Source organism: Elgaria multicarinata, chromosome 1, assembly GCF_023053635.1.
Source record: "Elgaria multicarinata webbii isolate HBS135686 ecotype San Diego chromosome 1, rElgMul1.1.pri, whole genome shotgun sequence".
Taxonomy (NCBI): Eukaryota; Metazoa; Chordata; class Lepidosauria; order Squamata; family Anguidae; genus Elgaria; species Elgaria multicarinata.
The window spans coordinates 211205045-211220372 of record NC_086171.1 but is presented as its reverse complement, the minus strand read 5'-3'; the positions used below and the strand labels follow the sequence as shown (position 1 = coordinate 211220372).

General features: G+C 48.7%; 1 protein-coding gene across 1 annotated transcript in view; it reads left to right on the top strand.

The window, feature by feature from the left end:
• The first annotated feature begins 5461 nt into the window (after nt 1-5461).
• The window catches only part of OPRL1 (opioid related nociceptin receptor 1), a 45320-nt gene continuing 35453 nt past the window's right edge, over nt 5462-15328 (top strand). Inside the window, exon 1 of the mRNA XM_063147175.1 lies at nt 5462-5682. Coding sequence (XP_063003245.1) covers nt 5462-5682 — 221 coding nt within the window. The remainder of the gene's footprint in view (nt 5683-15328) is intronic.

The following is a 15328-nucleotide window of genomic DNA, read 5'->3' as shown; positions in this document are numbered from 1 at the left end:
TCTAGGATTGGCTAACCTCTCCATGCTCTCCCCCTCAGAAGAATATTGGCTTCCCACTGACTGTGTATTGTTTGTCCTTGAGGAGGTAAGCTCTGGAGAGGGTTCACTCCTAGCTGGTGAAGAGCTTGTGAGAGCTTTTACCCCCACTAGTACAGACTGGCCTGTTTCTGGCACCGACTCCTCTACTTCTGTTCTGATTGATCACTTGAAACACCTTCTTTCAACTCAAGGGATGCAGGGCTAGACACGACAAAATCTTAAACAGATTTCTAAATCAAGTGGTAAGTCATGCTTTAATTTCTTGTTCTCCGTGCATTTCTCTTTCTGCCTCAGCCTTGGACTTCCAATTGCATGCTCTGCAGGACAGAGATCTGTCTTTTTCATACATTGCGCTGTAAAATGCCATGCGCACTGGAAGTGCTTGCGTCCATAATAATAAAAGTGCTACATCAGTAACAATGCAGGTAAAGTGCCAAAGCTTATATGCCGCCCACGGATCACGCACCACGGTCTCTGGAGTGTGCGGGTGATTTTGGTTACACCAGTGTGGCAGGGTGGCCATGTGTCCTGCTTTACAGAACACAGTCATCTCTTTGAAGGCCTTCAGAGGACGGTCCTCAGTTTGAAAGGCCTGTTCAATTCAGGAGTGTTTTAAAGATCAAGAACCATAAGAGCAGGCAAGGACCTAGAAGTTGCCCATCAGCTGTTAGCCCCTAGACAGCAGACTGTGTAAGCACATGTAACCTGGGGTGTGTGTGTTATATACAATGCGGCTTTGCTAGCTGATTCCCCCCAAACCCTGCAGCATTGCTGCTGCGAAGCAGATCGATATGGCAGGAGCAAGTGCTGGCTTCCAGGCAGGAAAAATCACAGCGCTGTTGTCAGACGGCAGCGATGGGGAGCTAATAACTGCAAAAAAAATTTTTCCTGGCAACTCTGCTCAACTTTGAAAGCCTGTAGCAGCTTTCGTTTAATTTCTGCATAGTATATCATAACTGCGCTTACTTTCGTTCCCCGGACTTTACCATCACCATGATGGCCATTATTATGTTCTTCAATCCCACCCAATGTCTCCTGCTCTGCAGTCCCACTTCTACTCTGCACTGGGATCCGCCCCTAGCTATGCCTACTTTCTTAAGCCGAATCGAAGCCGCTTCTGACAGGTGAAGAAACAATTGTGGTGACATCGGAGCAATGGGAAAAGTTGCAGCGAAGCGACTCTTCAAAGAAAGCACAGTTCCACAGGGAAAAGCCCGATGTGCCTGCGAGCCATATAAACAACAGGGTGCAACTCATAGGCGTGCACAAAGGGTGTGCTGGGTGTGCGCAGGGACACCCTAAAGTCTCAAGCAATAAGCACCGAATTGAGGAGGCCACTGAGTAGGGATACAGAAGGGCATCCAGATGCAGTGGGAATGGCCGCCCAGCTGCTCTACTGCCACACCGAAAAACCACTGCCTCCAAGATCACAGAATCATAGAATCATAGAATAGCAGAGTTGGAAGGGGCCTACAAGGCCATCGAGTCCAACCCTCTGCTCAATGCAGGAATCCACCCTAAAGCATCCCTGACAGATGCTTGTCCAGCTGCCTCTTGAAGGCCTCCAGTGTGGGAGAACCCACAACCTCACCAGGCAACTGATTCCATTGTCGTACTGCTCCAACAGTCAGGAAGTTTTTCCTGATGTCCAGCTGGAATCTGGCTTCCTTTAACTTGAGCCCGTTATTCCATGTCCTGCACTCTGGGTGGATCGAGAAGAGATCCTGGCCCTCTGTGTGACAACTTTTTAAGTATTTGAAGAGTGCTATCATGTCTCCCCTCAATCTTCTCTTCTCTAGGCTAAACATGCCCAGTTCTTTCAGTCTCTCTTCATAGGGCTTTGTTTCTAGACCCCTGATCATCCTGGTTGCCCTCCTCTGAACAAGCTCCAGCTTGTCTGTGTCCTTCTTGAATTGTGGAGCCCAGAACTGGACGCAGTACTCTAGATGAGGCCTAACCAGGGCCGAATAGAGAGGAACCAGTACCGCATGTGACTTGGAAGCTATACTTCTATTAATGCAGCCCAAAATAGCATTTGCCTTTCTTGCAGCCATATCACACTGTTGGCTCATATTCAGCTTGCGATCTACAACAATTCCAAGATCCTTCTCGTTTGTAGTATTGCTGAGCCAAGTATCCCCCATCTTGTAACTGTGCCTTTGGTTTCTATTTCCTAAATGTAGAACTTGGCATTTATCTAGGGTGACCATATGAAAAGGAGGACAGGGCTCCTGTGTCTTTAACAGTTGTATTGAAAAATGAATTTCAGCAGGTGTCATTTGTATATATGGAAAACCTGGTGAAATTTCCTCTTCATCACAACAGTGCCCTTCCCTCCTTTAAATCTGGTCACTCTAGTATAGCTCCTGCAGCTTTAATTGTTGTGATGAAGAGGGAATTTCGCCAGGTTCTCCACATATACAAATGACACCTGCTGGAATTCCCTTGTCTATACAACTGTTAAAGAAACAGGCGCCCTGTCCTCCTTTCCATATGGTCAACCTAATTTATCCCTATTCAATTTCATCCTGTTGTTTTCAGCCCAGCACTCCAGCCTATCAAGATCACTTTGAAGTTTGTTTCTGTCTTCCAGGGTATTAGCTATCCCACCCAATTTTGTGTCATCTGCAAATTTGATCAGCGTTCCCTGCACCTGCTCGTCCTACGGCAACATTTGTACACCGAAAGGGCCCCTTGGTTAGAAAACAGTGTCCCATTTAATATTTGGGTTGATGTACATGATGATCACACATCCGTGTATTTTTCTGCATGGATATATACCAGGAAGCATGGTTGGCTATGGCTTTTCAGCACAGATGCGCTATGCGCTGACATCCTGGTCCAACTGGAAGAAATGCGTGCAGAGAAAACTGATGTTGAGCATGTGTCAGGCTACACAAAGCCCTGGTCAACGTCTCTCCCAGAGCTCTGATTCTTGTTTAGGAGAAAGATAGAAGAGATGGCATTAAATCCAGCTCATGGAACTACTGAAGGCTTCGTAACTAGTTGCACATGGGCAAATCCTAGCATTCACCTCAGGTGTTTCAGCCCTGGGAAACATGTGAAGAGGCAGATTTCTTTGGTACATGCATTTACTCTTGGACTGAGGCAGATGTGAACGTGCGGCAGAAGATACACATATGATCAATACATGGGTGGCACACAGCCTTCTATACACAGGTTCTTGTATTTTGTAGGGATGTGCTCCGCTTCTCTTCGGTTCAGAGAAGCAGGAGTGAGGCGGCCTAATTCGCCTCTGGAAAAGGCGGAGGCGAAGAGAGTCAGGGGGGCTGCGGATCAAGGCGAAGAGGCTCGCCTCAATCCGGAGCTTCACCTGCAGGTAAGTGGGGGGGAGGGGGCGCCAGGTAAGGGAGCAGGGAGGAGGGACGCTTACCTGCCTCCGTCGCAGGCTTCAATTGAGGCCCCGGTTGAAGGTGGAAGTGAAGGCCGAGGCCTCTTCCGGCTTCAACCGGGGCCTCAATTGAAGCCCATGATGGATGCAGGTAAGGGGGTGGGTAGGGTTGGCTTATTTTGCGCCGCTGCCGCCGTCCATGTAGCGACGGCAGCGAAGCCGGATTTTGCAAAGAGGATTTTCCGGATCAGGCCACGAAGTGGATTGGGGGGGGGGGGTCCGTGCACACCCCTAGTATTTTGTCTAGGCCTTATTTTAGGGGAGGGAAGGAGTCTTTGCATGCAAAAGGTCCCAGCTTCCTGGCAGCCTAGGAAAGAACCCTGCCTGGAACCCTGGTGAGCTGCTTTTAGCCTTAGTGGACAACAGCTGATGGACCAGTGGTCAGAACGCAGCAGGAGCCGCTTCCTATGATATTGAACTGGTTTATTTAATGCAGCAGGCGATACGTTACCATTCAACTCTGCTCTAGCTCTGCCAAGTTAGAAACTCCCAGCAGTTAAACTGAGGCTCTCGAGACGTAAGTAAAGAAAAGAAAGACATAAAGCCAAATTCAGTCCAAACACTCATTCTTCACCTGCTTGGTGGTTTAGTCTAGACAGGTCTGGCTTGAAAACCAGTAGTTTCCTGGGACATAGAGGCACTGAAGCACTGCAAAGGATGTGTGTGTGTGTGTGTGTGTGTGTGTGTGTGTGTGTGTGTGTATTGCAATGTCTGCCTGACCAGTCAATGGGAAATTATAGCCTTCTCCCTATCCCCCATCACCACTTCCCCAACTTTGCTGTGCTGTGCAACCGGTCAAGAGGTGATGTCACCATTCGGCTGATCGAAACAGCCGGGCCATAGAAACAAAGTAGACAGAGGGGAAGACAGGAAAGACGAAAGAGCCCCCCCTCTTGCCTTCCCACCCCCCACAGGTGCTTCATGCTTTGGTAGAATTCGCTCTCCAATTGAGCTGCCTTGGAACTGCAAGCCAGACTGTCTGCATTGGAACGACTGCTTGCCCTGGGTCTGTTTTTCCTTCCATTGTCAGCAAGCCGGGCTCCGCGCTGCCATCTCCCCTCCTGCTTAGGTTAGAAACGTGTGTGCGTGTGCATGTGTGTGTGTGCCTCTTCTTGGCATACCCCCACCCCCTTCCCCCCCTCCACCTCCATCCTGCAAGTTGGAATTTTCTTCCGCATCACATCCAAATCTCTGCTGAAGCATCAGCTTCTCCAAGCCAAAGCGAAGCAGCTAGGGAGAGAGAGAGCTCCCTTTTGGATTTCCTTTGTCGATTCTCTTCTGGACCTCATTCATGGACCACGGCACTGCTGAAAAGACCGTCTGGGGGGATCAGCGCGGAGTGATTTTCTAAAAAAGACGCCTTCGCTAAGGTAAGGAAGAAGCCTTGCGCATCCTTTCAAGTTTACTCGGGGCTGGTTTATTTGTGCGGGAGAACAGGCTGGGTGCAGTTCTAGCAGCAGATGCATGAGTCTTTCCAAAGAAGAATTGCTATTAATAACTGCCCCCCCCCTCTCCACAGCTCCCATCTCTGCATTATATGTTAATTTACCTGCCAGCACAGAGAGGTGCATTTGAAAGGGGAGGTCTTTCTGCAGCAGAAAGCAAGATGGGTAATAGATATTCTACACATGCATGGCAGGAAAGGGGCTCTTGCGAATGAGCCAGTACGGCAAAGATGCCAGCCGCCCGGAGAGATTTCCAGCTCCGTTCTTTGTGCAAAGGGTCGTGCAATGGCTGTGTTGTTAACTCCAGCTGCAAGTGCCTTTGGAAAGTCTTCTTGGCCAGTGCAAGCCTGTCCCTCCTGCACATCTTTGTGAAGCGGACAGAGAAGCGTGCAATTATTCACATGCACGCTTTGCCTTCGCATGCAGGCTAAACCCCTTCTCTGAAACCATGTCCCCCGCATGCCACTGTGCCAGAGAACTGGGTTATTATCCTTAACTCCATGTCCTCTTCTCCTCCCCCTTCACACCTCTAGAGCTTTCCTACTACAATCTTGCTGCATCCAGGATGGATCCGCTCTTTCACACCCAGGCTGGGGACATCCTTTACATGAGGAAACTGGTCAATGACTCATCCTTGTGGAACTTCACCTGGGGCGACTGGTTCCACAATGGCACCACGGATGGCTTCTTGCCCATGGGCATCAAGGTCACCATAGTCATCGTCTACTCCATCGTCTGCATTATAGGGCTGGTGGGCAACTGCTCCGTCATGTATGTGATCATCAGGTAAGCAAACGTGTGAATGGCTGACCTGGAAACGAGAAACCTTGTCCAAAACCAAGGGCTGCACAGAATCAATGGGATGGCTCCGCTGGCATAAGGGGACATTACGGCTTAGGTCTGGGAATCTCTGGTGTTCAAGAGATATAGCAATGTGTTCAAGAGTGCCTCTGAGCATGTGCTGAATTCCTTTCTTTCACTACTTAGTCATTGAAGCCAACCCCAATACATCTGAGATGTTGTGGTGGGGAGAATTTTCCAGAAATAATAATAATAATAATAATAATAATAATAATAATTTATGATTGTCCAAATCTCTCTACCTATATTATCTCATTCTAATCTTTTCAGCACCTCTGCAATGTAGGCCAAAATGATTGTCCCCATGTTGCAGATGGGCATGGGGGAACTGAGTGCAGGACACGGAATCATGGGCTCAAGTTACAGGAAGCCAGATTCCGGCTGGACATCAGGAAAAACTTCCTGACTGTTAGAGCAGTACAACAATGGAACCAGTTACCTAGGGAGGTGGTGGGCTCTCCCACACTAGAGGCCTTCAAAAGGCACCTGGACAACCATCTGTCAGGGATGCTTTAAGGTGGATTCCTGCATTGAGCAGGGGGTTGGACTCAATGGCCTTATAGGCCTCTTCCAGCTCTACCATTCTACTATTCTATGATTCTATGAGAGAGCACCTCAGTGAAGACTTGGTAATAAGCTCCTAGCTGAGGTGAGATTTGAACTAGGGACTTGCTAGTTCACAGCTTTGCACTTACCATGCCATCCTAGACAGGTCTACTCAGAAGTAAGTTCTACCGATTTCAATACAACTTACTCTCATGAAGTGTATATAGGGTCTCAGCATAGACACTAACTCACAAGGGGGACGTGATGAGATCAGGGCAGGTCTCAGCAGGTGTCATTTGTATATATTTATTTATTTATTATTTATTTATTTATTACATTTCTATACCGCCCAATAGCCGGAGCTCTCTGGGCGGTTCACAAACTGTTGTGACGAAGAGGAAATTTCACCAGGTTTTCCATATATACAAATGACACCTGCTGAAATTCATTTTTCAATACAACTGTTAAAGATACAGGAGCCCTGTCCTCCTTTTCATATGGTCACCCTACAGAATCTGCAAGATACAGATTTAAACTAATGCCTGTCCTGGCCCTCATCTGCATGTTTTAGGATTACTTGGAATGAACTGAATAAGAACACCTTTCCTTGGGGGAAGACATGATCACGGAAACAGTGTGCTTTCTTTGGATGTGAGAAACCAAGGCCCAAATCCTTGGTCAGCCATGAGTGTCAAAGGTTAAGATAGGCTGGTTAAGATAGTGTCCCTCTTGCTAACCTACCTCATGAAGCTCTTGAGAGATATGGAAGGGCCATAAAGCAGCATCAGGTGTCATCGCTCCTACCTTCATATGCAAATCCCTCAAACTTGAACTAGCTCACAAAGACTTATAAAGCAGAATGAGCCTTGGTTTGTGTGTACACATCTCCATGTTTCTCATCTTTCTACCACTACATGGGTACAGTTTCAAAGGTGGACATGGCTCCTGTATCTTTAACAGTTGTGTAAAAAAGGGAATTTCAGCTGTTGTCATTTGTATGCGTGCAGCACCTGGTGAAAATTCCCTCTTCATCACAACAGGTAAAGTTACAGGAGCCCTTCCCTCTTTGGTATCTGGGAACTCTAAATACACAACTGTTGTGATGAAGAGGGGATTTCACCATTGCCGGTTCCATGGCTTTTCCCAGCTACACGGCTTACTCGCGAGTAGCCGGGAGAAGCTGTGCCCATTGGGCCTGGGGGAGGGATCACGGGAGGGAGGAAGATCGGGGCCGGGGGGAAGAGTGGACCTGGAGGGAGAGATGAGGGGGTAGAGCGGAGCCAGGGGAGATGGGGGGGAATTGCGGCCCAGGGGCGATGGGGGGGGACATTGGACATGGCGGGCAGTGGGCAGGGGATCGGACATGGCGGACTGGTGGGGGGGGGCAGGCAGGGGGATCTGACATCCCGGGGGGGTAAATCGGGGGCAGAGGGGGAGCGGGGAACCCTGGGGTTTTTTTGAAGAACGTTCCTTTATCGTTGGTGCGCTCCTGCGCACTTGGCCCCTTTAAGGCAGGAAAAAACAATGGCCGATGCGACGGGGCTTTGCTTTACCCCGTCACATCGACATGTGGACAGGAGTGACAGCCTCTGCTACTTCTAGCGCAAGCTGGCCCCTCCATACGCCGGGATTTAAAGGTAGGTCTAGCAAGGCCCTTAGCATACTCAGTGGCCACGGGATGCTGAGTGTCTGCTGGGTGTGGGGAAAATCATGGCAGGAGGAAAATGGAATGGAATATCCTGGAAGAGGGCTGGCTGGTTGGAACCAAATTTGTTGCAGGTCCTATTTGTCTTATCTTACTGTTGATGCGTTGTTGCTAAAGTTGACATCAAGGGTAGGCATGATTGGGCATCTGCAGAGGGTCCGCAACTCAACAGGGGCTCATGAACAAGAGCTTCCTGGAGTTGCTGCTCCTCCTCCTCTTCACCATTGCAACCTGCTCGTTCGCCTGCCTTTCGCTCTGGTCCAAACAATGGTGGGGGAGAGAAGGTGCTGGTGGTGAGAAATGGCAAATGCCACCACCTGCTTGCTCACTGGATCTCTGCCATGCAAGCAAGTGGAAGAACTGATGAGAAAGAGGATGAGAAGCAATTGCAGTGGGTGTCAATGGCGGGGAGACGGTAGACTCAGGCCATAGCTAGACCGAAGGCTTATCCCTGGATCGTCCAGGGCTCAAACCTGTTCATCTAGGTGACATACAGGGGATCCAGTGCTCAGGCATTGGCGAACCCTGGATGATCCCAGGATAAACCTTAGGTTTAGCTGTGGCCTCACTGAAGGAGCGGACCTACTGAAGGCGCCTTGCCCAAGGGCCCTCAGAACCTTGGAGTCAGCACTGATGATTGCAATAATAGTACCCACAGTGCTTTGCAAGCGTTTGTGAACAAAGACGTCAGTATGAGAGTTTTCCATCATTGCCCAACGGGTTCATTCGGCCCGGTGCTCCATCTCTCCTGAATTCTGGATTAAGTAGGGGAAATTCAAAAATTAATCCCGGACTTGGAAGAGGCTCTGCTTGCAACAGATGTCTATGCATTTGGTTCCTTTGTATCTTTCTTTCCTCCCAGTCTACATTACTGATGCATTTGTAAAACACTGCAAAAATGCGTTCTTGATCAGATCGAATGACTGCATCGGATTTATTTTGTGGGGTGTTTTATTGATGCATACTCCTGTACATTGAAAAGAATAACACTGAACAAAACTAATCATGATAGAAACACACCCACACACACCCACACACCCACACACACTCACATCAAGGTTGAGCTGTAGGTTTTGTTTTTGTAGCGTTTTATCAATGAGTATCAATGAGAGCCGGTGTGGTGTAGTGGCTAAAGTGTTGGACTGGGAGTCGGGAGATCCGGGTTCTAGTCCTCACTCAGCCATGGAAACCCACTGGGTGACTTTGGGCCAGTCACAGACTCTCAGCCCAACCCACGTCACAGGGTTGTTGTTCTGAGGATAAAATGGAGAGGAGGAGGAGGATTATGTATGTATGCTGCCTTGGGTTCCTTGGAGGGAAAAAGGTGGGATATAAATGTAATAATAATAATAATAACAATAATAATAATAATAATAATAATAATAATAATAATAATAATAATGCATCAGTAATTGAAAAGGTATTTGTGTGGGTTGAGGGTGGAGAAGGGAGGCACAAATGAACTGAAGCCACTGAAAATGTATCAGTAGCACTTCAGGAACAAGTCATGGTGGATTGTTAATTCCAGACTCAAGAGGTGTGTGTGTGTGTGTGTGTGTGTGTGTGTGTGTGTGAGAGAGAGAGAGAGAGAGAGAGAGAGAGAGAGAGAGAGAGTTTAGATGAACAGAAATTCAGAAGGATCCCTATGGCCAAAAGAGAGATCTTGGGGTTGTGATGGACTTTTCAATGGAAACGTTGACCCAGTATACAGCTAGCTGCTGTGAAAAGGGCAAATTCCATGTTAGGCATAGTTAGGAAAGGACTTGAAATATAAATCTATGGTGCAACCACACTTGGAAAGATCATGTACAGTTATGGTCAGTGCACATATTGTAGAAAAAGCACAGAAAAGGGAAACTAAAATGATCAAGGGGCTGGAGCGACTACCTGATGAGGAAAGGTCACAATGTGTGGGATTGTTCAGCTTGGAAAAAAGGCGGCTGAGGGGAGACATGATAGAAGTGTACAAAATGATACATGGAATCATAGAATAGCAGGGTTGGAAGGGGCCTACAAGGCCATTGAGTCCAACCCCCTGCTTAATGCAGGAATCCACCCTAAAGCATCCCTGACAGATGGTTGTCCAGCTGCCTCTTGAAGGCCTCTAGTGTGGGAGAGCCCACAACCTCCCTAGGTAACTGATTCCATTGTTGTACTGCTCTAACAGTCAGGAAGTTTTTCCTGATGTCCAGCTGGAATCTGGCTTCCTTTATCTTGAGCCTGTTATTCCGTGTCCTGCACTCTGGGAGGATCGAGAAGAGATCCTGGCCTTCCTCTGTGTGACAACCTTTTAAGTATTTGATGAGTGCTCTCATGTCTCCCCTCAATCTTCTCTTCTCCAGGCTAAACATGCCCAGTTCTTTCAGTCTCTCTTCATAGGGTGTGGAGAATGTGGATAGGGAGACATCTCACACACAATACTAGAACCTGGGGTCATCCCATGAAGCTGATTGATGGGAAATTCAGGACAGATAAAAGAAAGTATTTGGAATTCACTTCCACAAGGTAAAGCGATGCCACCAATTTGGATGGCTTCAAAAGGGGGTTGGACAAATACATGGAGGAGAAGAGTTACTAGTCCCAATGGCTATATGCTACCTCCAATATCAAAGGCAGTATGTCTATGGACACCTGTTGCTGGGGAACATGGGCAAGAGGGTGTTGCACTTGTATTCTGCTTCTGGGTTTCCTGTGGGCAGCTGTTTGGCCACTGTGTGAACAGAGTGCTGGACTAGATGGACCCTTGGTCTGATCCAGCAAGGCTATTATGAGGTCCCTGAACACAATACTTATTTATTTGATTGAGTTTTGCCCTGTTTTTCAGCCAAAAAATGCTCCCAGAGCAGCTTGCAAGAATCAATAATTAAACAACCCCGCCCCCAGGCTTGCAATCTAAATAGATGAGGCAGAAGGAGACGGATTGGGAGGCAGAAAAGACAAATCATGATGTTTAATTGCCCAAATGAATGGGAATATACCTGTCCTGGATTCGATAGTACTCAAGTTTGTACTCTTCTTCTTCTGGGCTGGCATGTTCTTTGCAGGCCTGCAGCTCTTTTCTTTTCTTTCTTCCCATCAGCTGTTTCTCTGCCCCTTTGGCTTTCTGTTCATGTATTCAGGTTCTTCCACCCTCCCTTCAGGGTAAGATGATTCCTCAGAAGTCCCTCCCATGGAGGTTGGGGAGCAGAGCCCCCCTCTACTGGGAGAGGATGGTGGCACCTCAAGTTGTGTCTCCTTTATATTTTGGTGGTGGTGGTGGTGGTGGAAGAGGAGTGAGAGAGAAAGGACGGGACGAATGTGAGCAAATCAGGGGAGCCTGCTAAATTCACCCCATCCAAATACCTCCCTTGACTTTGGGCTTCAGAATTGCCTGATTCGTTTTTCTAGACTGTGACCGAGGAGTGGGCTAGCCTTTTGCCATTCCTCCATTTTAAATTTCCAGACTTTGTCCAAGCTACAGCGTAGGTGCTGTTTGCTGCAGTTTCTGCACATCTGTTTCTCCTTGTCAAGCAGCAGCGTCGAAGTGCATTGATTGCATTACAGGGCACAAAACTGAGCAAAGCCCAAATCAGGCTGTGGTTTCACAAGTTTTTTGTGCTGTGATTCAAGCTCCTTTCAGCCTTGTCTTTGCATGCAATGGAATATTATGGGGGGGGGGTGAGGGAGAGAGAGAAAGAGAGAGAGGGTGGGTGAGGTCACATCTGTTTCCCCCACTCCCTCTATGCCACATCCTGCTCATTTATTTATTTATTTATTTATTTATTATTTATTTATTTAGAATATTTATATACTGCTCTCCATTGAAAAATTTCGGAGCGGTGTACAAGATAAAATGAAAATAAAAACAGAATAAAAAAGTTAAAACAAAATTTAAAAGAAGCAAAAACAGAGATTCAAGGCTGCATATTAAGGAAAGGCTTCTTGGAATAAAGATGTTTTCAGGAGGCGCCGAAAGGAGTACAAGGTTGGAGCCTGCCTGACCTCCGGAGGCAGGGAGTTCCACAGGAGGGGTGCCACCATGCTGAAGGCTCTTCCCCTGGTGGACTCCAATCGGAGGATGGATCTATGTGGAACCATCAGGAGAAGGCCCTCAGATGACCTCAGTGACCGGGCAGGTTGGTAAGGGAGAAGGCGCTCTCTCAGGTATCCTTCCATCATCCATGTGTGACGGCTGAACAACATCTCAACTTGGAAACTTGGGTACAGAACCTCAGCCCAGTTGGGTGGCAGGCATCCAATCTGGCTCTCTGGAGTTCCTCAAACGACCAAGCCCCCTTCCATCCCATTTCCCCACCTGCTGATTTTTTGGCCGTTCCCTGGTTTTTGTGCAGTTTTTCCCCTTTCAAAAGACTGAAATGCCTCTTCTATGGCTGAGTCATTGGCAGTAAGAGCTTGACACCTAAATGTGCTTGTATTTTGGTCCCGCCCACTTTGGCCCCACCCATTGCTGGAATGCGGCCCCTGCAAGCTTCTCTAGGAGCGAATTTGGCCCTTCAGCAAATCCTCAGCTCAACACCTGTGGGCTCCCTCCCTCCACCATGCAATCGAAAATCTTGATCCCTCTGACACTGAGGGCCTTGCTAGACCTACCTGATAATCCGGCTGGGAGTCGGGGCGACGGCGCGCTGCAACTAGCATGCGCTGTCGCCCTTTTCCACATGTAAGACGCGACGGGGCAAGGGGAAGCCCCGTCGCATCCGCCACTTTTTTTCCAAGTTAAAGGGCCATGTGCGTAGGAGCGCACCGCCGCACCAGGTAAGTGATTTTTTTTAAAAAAATAAAGCCCCCCTGGTCCCCCTGCCCCTGATTCCCCCCCACAATGCCTGATGACCCCCCGCCCGCTCGCTTGCCCGTCCTCCCCCCATCCACCAGGCCCGTCCCCAATCTTCCCCCCCCCCCGCTTGCCAGGCCCGTGCCCGTTCTTCTCCCCCCCCATCCGCTTATGCCGGTTCAAGCGAGGTCTTAGCCCAGCCTCACCCCGGAATCCCCTGTGCATCACCCCTTCTTTCAGCCCTTCAGCCCCAATGTGTGGGTGTGGGAGCAGGGCCAGAAGGGAGACAACATCATGAACAGGGGCAATGAGAACAGCCCCACTCTCCTCATGGGATAACATGGGGGGTGGGTGGGGAACTGATGGAAGGGAACTTTGATCGGTAGACATCTACCCCACTGCAGATTAGGGCAGTAAGAAAAATAAGACATGAACTGAAGGAAACAACCACACACACATGCAGACACTACCTATGGCAAGGTGCACATCTACCCACTCAGAACCTAACAATTTTAGAAATTCTCCGGCTTGAGTCAGAGGGATGGAATGTGGGGCAGAGAGAATCCCACACAAAGAAATTCATCAAATCAACCAATTGATAAATCCTGCGGGACAATAATGAAACGGAACGCAGGAAATCCATTCATCCCCGAAGGAAACACAGTGACGGATGTATTGGCTTCACTTCAGCTGGTGAAGAGCGCAAAGGGGGCAGACCAAAGGTTTTATGGAAAATGTGGGGATTTGAGAAAGCATTTGAAGGGAAAGCAACGTAGGCTTTTGTCTGCGGCAGCAATACGGATTAGAAACGAATGCAAAGAGAATGGTAGTTGAGTACTGCTGCAGGCCTGACCCAAGTGATTTGCCAATGCATGCAAGTCGTACAGCATATGTGGGTTTCGGGGTGTTGGTTTTTTTTTTACCTTTGTTCTCTTCCAATACTTGCTCCAGCCAGCTACAGAATGAAATGGAAAAAGCACACGGTGGTGCTACTACTGCAAGAGGAGACAGACCAAGGCCATAGCTAGACGGGGCGATATCCCTGTGCGTCCACATGACGCACAGGAGATCCCGGGATCAGGGAGGGATGATCCCTCCCTTGCTCTGAGATCTCGCCCTACCCCTTAAGCGCACTTTTCCTGCAGTTTTGGGATGATCTCAAGACCACAGAATGTGTGGGTGCGTGTCGTGGTTTGTCATGGCTCCTCGCGAGAAAGTGTGAGGAGCCGAGAACCACGCATGGGTCACAAAGCTCCTCAGGAGCTCTGTGGCCATCGGACGTGGGGTGGGGGGAGTGGGGAATTTTTTTTAAAAAAAGAACAACTCACAGTTTGGTGCTCGAGTGCTCGTGTGCTCTTTCTTCATTAGAAACAAAAACAAAATGGCGGACGCAATGTCCTCTTTCTTCCTGGACGTCGCACACTGCGTGTAAACAGAGGGGGATGAACTCGCAATCATAATATCGTGAGATTCTCACCCCTCCACTGTGCTAGACCCGTAAGTCTAGCTGAGGCCCAATACAGCAGTATGTGACCACCGTGCCTGGCAAACCTTGGCCTTTTCTTTGGCACTTTGGGTGTTTATTTATTTATTACATTTATATACCGCCCCACAGCCGAAGCTCTCTGGGCAGTTCACAAAAGCTAAAAACAGTAATCATTAAAAGTATACAAAATTAAAAAAACCATCAGAAACATATAGACAACAGTATGAAAACAACATTATCCATTTAAAAACAACAGTTCTGGGGGCTGTTAAAAACAAACTTAACGTTGTTAAATGCTATTAAATGCCTGGGAAAAGAGAAAAGTCTTGACCTGGCGCCTAAAAGATAACAGTATTGGCGTCAGGTGAGCCTCATCAGGGAGATCATTCCACAGTCAGGGGGCCACCACCGAAAAGGCCCTCTCCCTTGTTGCCATCCTCCGAGCTTCCCTTGGACTAGGCACTTGGAGGAGGACCTTAGATGTTATGCGCAGTGTACGGGTCGGGTAGGTTCATGTCGGCAGAGGCGTTCTGTCAGGTATTGTGGTCCCAAGCCATGTAGGGCTTCATAGGTTAAAACCAGCACCTTGAATTCGGCTCGGAAATGTATAGGCAGCCAATGCAAGCGGGCCAGAATCGGTGTTATATGCTCCGACCTCCCTGTTCCAGCTATCAATCTGGCCGCTGCATTTTGCAAAGGATTCGTTTGAGTTTGGATTTCTATGAATCTGAGGGCCTTGCTAGACCTGCCGGATAAACCAAAGCCCCGTAGCATCGGCCATTTTTTTTTAAGGGGCCATGTGCGCCGGAGAGCCGCCGGACAAGGTAAGTGTTTTTTTTTAAAAAAAATTAAGTCCCCCCGCTCCCTCTGCCCCTGATCCCTCCCACAATTCCTGATGCCCCCCCTGCCCGCTTGGCCGTCCTCCCCCCATTCCCCATCCGCCATCCCCAGCTGTCTTTCCCTTGCCCCATCCCCTGTCCCCGGCTGTCCTTCTCTCGCCCCCATCCCCCATCCCTGGCTGTCCTTCCCTCGCCCCCATCCCCTGTCCCTGGCTGTCCTTCCC